This window comes from Mustela lutreola, chromosome 10, assembly GCF_030435805.1.
Source record: "Mustela lutreola isolate mMusLut2 chromosome 10, mMusLut2.pri, whole genome shotgun sequence".
In the NCBI taxonomy this organism is placed as follows: Eukaryota; Metazoa; Chordata; class Mammalia; order Carnivora; family Mustelidae; genus Mustela; species Mustela lutreola.
This window is the reverse complement of record NC_081299.1, coordinates 43,115,784-43,122,350: the sequence shown is the minus strand read 5'-3', so window position 1 is coordinate 43,122,350 and position 6,567 is coordinate 43,115,784. Positions and strand designations below refer to the sequence as shown.

Here is a 6,567-nt window from a genome sequence, read left to right as displayed (position 1 = left end):
CACTTTTGACAGGCAGGAAGAAGGGAAAGGGCAAAGAGCGTTGACCAGTTGAATTGACCTGGCTTTTAATGAGCTTTCTCCCAAACCCCATCTAATGCCTTATACTTCTATCTTATTGGTCAGAAATGTATCACATGGTCATCCCTAGCTGCAAGGGAGGTTAGGAAATGCTCTTTAGCTGGGCACACTGCCACCCTGAATGAAACCAGAATGGGTTTGAAACACATAACTGTTACATCGTGGAACCCCTGCTTTTAGGAAAGTTAATGGATGGTGGTTTTTCCATTGTCAGTTTGATTTCACTGGTTTGTGTATAAAGATTTAAGAGGCGCCTGTGTGACTCTGTCATTTAAGCATCTGATTCTTGTTCTCAGCTCAGGGGTTGATCTTACAGTCATGAGTTCAAGCCCCTCATGGGCTACACAGTGGGCATGGAGCCTACCTAAAAAAGGGGAAAAAAAAGGATTTAAGAGAAAAGAATTCTGGAAAGATGGCAGTGACATTTTTTGAATTTCCCCAAATTCCTCCATAAAAATAGAGTATCTGGGATAGCAAAACCAAAAACCTGTGGACAATATCAATAACAAACTTGGGTGACAAGATATCACCACATACCCCAAAATTCAAGCAGATGTAAACCACTAGCCACTCAAAGACTTGCATGGTATCAGCATTTTTGTGGAAAGAGGCAAAGGAAGCAGCTGGGTGTCTGAGAAATCTAAAAATAAGAAAACCCCAAAATAGCCAAGAGGTACTCCCTAAAAAGTACCGTGGACCAATAGGAGAAAAGCAGCTAGATTTGGGGGCAGTTTGGTACAACCCAGTTTTCAGCTGATGAGTGCAAGGGGTCCGAAGAAGGATCTGAAGAAGTTGGGCTCTGGAAACCAGCCAAAGTATCTTTCCAGGACATCAGAGTAGAAACTTCAGGGAATAGAATACAGATAGAGTAGGCCAGGGATATTTGGGGCAAAGAAAAGGGAAATCAGATGAAAGTGGGGGAAGGGCACAGAGCCAGAAGATCCAGAAAGTTTGAAGCCATATTTTTGAACACTTCCTGGAAACAGAGAAAGAAGTGATAGAGTCTCAAATTTAGCAAAGCTGTCCTAACTCACCCCTCCTTCTTAAATGTGCAGGAAAACGAATTTCATATAAAAATGAGCAGCAGAAAGGACTGCAATCAAACCTCATAATGAAGTTATTATAGGAAAAGTGAAAACATGGAGCTGAATAATATCCCTAATGATATGAAAACATTCTGGAAAGACATGCCCACAAAACCAGATGAAAACTGTAACGTAAGATTTCAAAATAAACTAAAGCAAATTAAGGAAATAATACAAGTTCCTGCTCAACAGCAGTGGTGTAGTTGTAACAGCAGTACTGGCGTTCCCCCCAGCAGCCCCACATCATGAGTGTGCTGGTGGGCTCTATTGTAGAAGGAGTAGCACCTTCATGATATTTGGATAACTCCCTTCTCCCTTTGCTACTACAGCCCTATTCTTTCTCCCCTATGCCCTTTCAGCCCTTTGAACACTTTTATTATCTATTCCCTGGGTTCCGTTCCTCTTTGAATTAGGTAACAAAGTTTGTTGTCCTGAATAGACACTTTCTGCTGCAGTTCCTTCCATTCATTCTTCTGTTCATTTAGCAAACATTTATTGACTACCTTCTCCTGTATAGCATTTTGGAAACAATGATAAACAAGATAGACAAAGTCTCTGCCCATGGGACACTTATGTGCTAGTTAGAATTCAGACAATAAATAGGTAGTTACACACGATGATTTCAGAATATGATTAGTTGCTCTAAAAATAAAAGTGGCACAAACAATAAATAATTGTCTCTGTTGTGTAAATGAAGTCAGGAGGTAAGGGCAGGTAGCTAGGATTGGTATGGTTGCTTCAGTAATCAGGTTTACTTTGAGCTCAGTACTTGATTTTGCCTAGAGTGTGACACATCCAAATTCTATGCAGCTGGATGCAGGAAGGGATTAATAAGGTGGCAAAAGACATGGCTAGCTCTCTTTTAAGGGCAGTTTCTGGGAAACTACCATGCGATAGTTTGATTATATTTTATTGGCCTGAACTCATCAGTCACCTGGCTCCACCTAGCGGCCAGGGAGACTAGGAAATGTAGCCACATGCCCAGTTAAAAATCAGGGATTCTATTTCTAAGAAGTAGAGGAGAAAGAATGCTGGGGTAGACAACTAGTAGTCTGAACCAGGTACTAAAGGAACTAAACAAAGTAAACTGACTGCAAGTGACCTTGTCTGTGTTTAATGACACTCATTTAGAATGATTATCTTTTTCCATCACCAGAAAGAAGGTTTCTTCTTGGCAGAGACTTGATCTACCTTTGTATTCCCAGTTTATTCTGCAGGGCTTCAAACATGATTGATATTAACATGATTTTGGAAATGAATATAATCTTAAAGCAACAGTATAGCAAACATTACAGAGCACTGTGTGTGATGTCAATTTCTCTCACTAGACTGAGTTTCTCCAGAATCAGTAAATCGCTAAATCTCTCTGTCTTTACAGAGTACTGAATGTTGACTGTGGTATATAATTGGGTATTAAAAGGTGTTAGCAGTATACCTCCAGGGATCTAACTGAGGGCTAATGCAATCAGAGAAGACTTCATTAAGTGGGACTTGGATCGGTAGAAATCTTTTTCCTTACTGGCAGGAAATTAAGGATAATCCGTATTTGTAGTAGCATTTTCATATTTTCGCAACATCAATGGATACCATCTTTATTTTTATCCTTTTTTTCTAGATTAAGAAATGGAGTCTCAGATAGGATCAAGACATTCCATTTAGCAAGTGGCAGAGACGGAACTAGGAACCAGATCTTAGGAAACCAAATACACTTAAAAAAAAATATTTTATTTATTTATTTGACACAGAGAGACACACAGTGAGAGAGGGAACAGAAGCAAGGTGAGTGGGAGAGGGAGAAGCAGCGTTCCAGGGAAGCAGGGAGCCGGTTGCGGGCCTTGATCCCAGGACCCTGGGATCTTGACCTGAGGCCAAGGCAGACACTTAAAGGCTGAGTCACCCAGAAGCCCCCAGATTCACTTTCATATAGATTATTTTCCATTTCAGTAAAATCAGTGAGTACCTCTCTGGAGAGGGCCACAACATTGTTTGATTTCACTTTCAGGCAGTCGATAAAGAAAATCGGGAGAAATAAGCGCGAGTCATTTTGCCAGATCTAAGTGTAAAATCCGGCCAATGGACACTGTTAACTCTTAGGGGCTTTATAAAAGACTACGATTCCTAGCACGTCACAAGGTACCTCTGGGAAAACTTCCACTCCCAGCATGCTGTACTTTGGAATTCTGAGTCCCAGAATGCAACGCTCCCTTGCGCCCAGAGCGCCATCGAGACTACAGTTCCCAGCATGCAGCGTCGCCCCTGGTTTCTGGCGTCCCGCTGGACCCTGCTTCGGAGAGACCTTTTGGTCTCCAGCGGGCGGATCCTGAAATCCCAGCCCCCTCTGGGGGACGTGTCCGGGGGCCACTTCTGGCGCGTTAGGCCTGTCCAGACGAAGCCTCGAAGGGACTGGTTGGGCCCTGGCCCGGGCTTCTCTCAGGCGGCGTTTGAGGCAGCCCCAACAGGGTCCTCCTGGGGCCTTTCTCCCTTTGAACAGCGGTGGCGGGCGGGCGTACTGTCTCCTGCACCCCTCAGAACCCGGACCGCCATCACCATGGCCACGGCTGCGAGTCGGCCCTACGCCGGCGGGTCGCGGGACATCTTGTGGCGCGTGAGTGCTGCGCGCTCTGTGGCGTGCGCTCGGCCCGCAGCTGGAGTCGGGCCTGGCGGGCGGACGCGCGCTGAGCGCGCGTGCGCGCCGGGCGGGGAAGGGACCGGCTTCTGTGTAGCATGGGGGGCGCGTGGGGAGGGGGCGGCCAGAGGGAGTGATTAGAGGGATGTGGGGGGCTGTCCCGAGTGGAGTCTGGTTGTGGGGTGGGCGGGGCGGGCTAGGGAAAGCTGGTTACTAGTGTGCAGTGGCGGGACGTCCTGAGTGCAGACTTGTCATAGGGTGGGAGAGGAGTCCTGAGTGGAAGCTGTTTAGAATGACAGGGATGACCTGCATGGGAACTGGGGGAGGGATTGTCAAGAGTTTTATGCAAGGATGGAGTATCTGGTAGGTGCAAAATGAATAATTTGATCACTTGGGGTAAGAAGTGTCTTATTTGGGGTAGGAATATCTAGAATCAGAAAGAATATGATGTGGCCTCAGCAGAGACTGTATCCCAAGCTAAAATTTTGAGTCCTTAAGTCTTGCCTATTCTTTACCACCTATATTGTCAATTACTGATTTTCTATAGATGTACTTCAGAAAATATGACTGTAGTTTTTTTTTTTTTTTTTTTTCTCCTTTCTTTCCCACTGCCTTCCTTTGTACACTGAGAACTTTGGCTTTGGGCACGTGTAGTAGACTGCCTCCTAGTTGTCTCTTGTGTGGGTCTTGCCCCCTCTGACCCACCTTCATCATAAGCACCTTGCAAACCCAAGAGTATTTTACCTTCCAAAATGTAAATCCGATTAAAGTAAAGTCTTTCATGCTTCAGACCCCTCAGTATCTCTTCTTTACTCACTTATTCAGTAGCGTATCTTGTATCTCTTAAGTGGTAGGCTCTGGTGATTCACACATGAATACATTGTGCTAATTGTCCAATAACTGCCATAGCTAATAATTGTAAACACAATTACAGTATGCAGATGATCCCTATAAAATGTGTACAGCTTTTAGATATTGATATATCAATCAATTAAAGCTAAAGAGACAAGTATAAGGCTGGGACGCCTGGGTGGCTCAGTGGGTTAAAGCCTCTGCCTTTGGCTGGGGTCATGATCCTGAGGTCTTGGGATTGAGCCCCGCATCAGGCTCTCTGCTCAGCCGGGAGCCTGTCTCTCCCTCTCTCTCTGCCTGTCTCTCTGCCTACTTGTGATCTCTGTCTGTCAAATAAGTTAATAAATCTTAAAAAGAGAGAGAGAGACAAGTATAAGTTGTTGTAAAATACAGTTATAAAACTAAGACAATTCCTCTCCTCCCTCAGACTGTGATGTTCAATGTAGCGTCTGACTCTGGTCTAAACGCAAGCATCAGTTCCCTGATCTTATAAGATTCGGGAGTTATATGTCATGTTATTAATAGGAGTAACCACTGGAGCTTATAGCTGCATGGGCTATGATCTAGTGTAAATACTAGTGATTGACTTCCCATATGAAAAGATAGGATTTGCATAACTGAAATAACTGAAGTAGCTTGACTTCATGATTGAGGGATTTTGTTTGTTTAATTATAGGTTTTGGGCTGGAGGATAGTTGCGAGTATTATCTGGTCAGTGCTGCTTCTACCCGTCTGTACCACAGTATTTATCATCTTCAGCAGCATTGATTTATTTCATCCTATTCAGTGGCTGTCTGGTAAGTGGTGCTCAGTTTGGGGAAATCAAATTTACAGGACCTATTTCTCAACATAAAAGTTGTGTTATGTTTTAGATCATTTGTTTTTAATCACTGCCCGTATTGATGGACATGGCAAAACATTCCCCTTGGAGGTGACCTTAAGGCATTCCCTTTATAGATCACCTTTTCACTGTGTAATTATAAGATTAGTAAATCGGTCAGAGATTTGTATTATCACATGAGCAAAAAGATTATTAGAAGACTGCATAACTGAAAACTTAGCTTAATTTTTTTATGTCTTTGTCTTTTTTGACGTTTTCATTTTTAAGGACCAGAACTGTTTCCTTTGTCTACTTAAAAATTTTGAGTAGAAAATAATGACATTTATCTTTTTAAAAAGCCTGCCTAAAAATAAGACTACTTCATTTCTGTATTGTGGCTAATAAAAAGATGAGAAGAGAGAAGAGGAGGAAGGAGGTACAGACTAAGAAGCGTAGAGGTGAATACAAAGACTGATGAGGAAGAAAAGCTTGGAGCAGATTAAATGTGGCGATCAAAGTAAAATTACTAAATTTATTAAATTTATTATGATCATGTTAATTAATAATAACCTCCAATTATTGCCATGTACTGCATGCCACGTACCGTACTAAGCATCTTAAGTATATTGTTATTCTTCCTACAACCCTATATAATAAAGAGATATTATCTCTGCTTTATAAATAAAGAAGCTGAGACTAAGATTATAGAAGTCTGTGTAGACATACAGTCAGTGAGTAATGGAACCAGGATTTGAACCTTGGTCTCTGACTTCAAAGCCTGTTTTTCCACTATGCCAACTGGAATTGGAGAGAAGTGTTGCCAGAGTAGGTTTTGAACTCTTTTAAAAAGTCTTGCCTAAGGCTAAAAAGCACAAATACTCTCGAAATTCTTTTTATTTCCCTCTCCACAACAATAACAAATTCCTTTTGCCTAGGGAAGTGGAAAGTGTGTTGTTAATTTAATTTTCAGAAAAAAAGTGCTAATTTTCAAGGAGTTAGCCCCTTTACCTTGTGGTCTTTGTAGCTATTGCTGCTAAAGAATCATAGTAGTGTTACGTTCTTGTTGAAAGGTCTCAATCACTTCTTGCATGGGACCTAGAGGGCAG

The 6,567-nt window shown here is 42.6% G+C and overlaps 1 protein-coding gene across 2 annotated transcripts in view; it reads left to right on the top strand.

Annotated features, from left to right (window-relative positions):
- Nucleotides 1-3,391: 3,391 nt before the first annotated feature.
- The window catches only part of NDC1 (NDC1 transmembrane nucleoporin), a 44,904-nt gene continuing 41,728 nt past the window's right edge, over nt 3,392-6,567 (top strand). Inside the window, exons 1-2 of one of the 2 annotated variants that reach the window (XM_059136742.1) lie at nt 3,392-3,768; nt 5,318-5,438. In XM_059136742.1, the coding sequence (XP_058992725.1) occupies nt 3,406-3,768; nt 5,318-5,438 (484 nt within the window). In that variant the 5' untranslated portion in view covers nt 3,392-3,405. Of the gene's footprint in view, nt 3,769-4,005; nt 4,153-5,317; nt 5,439-6,567 lie in introns of those variants that run through there. The other variant, XM_059136743.1, reaches the window with a different exon arrangement.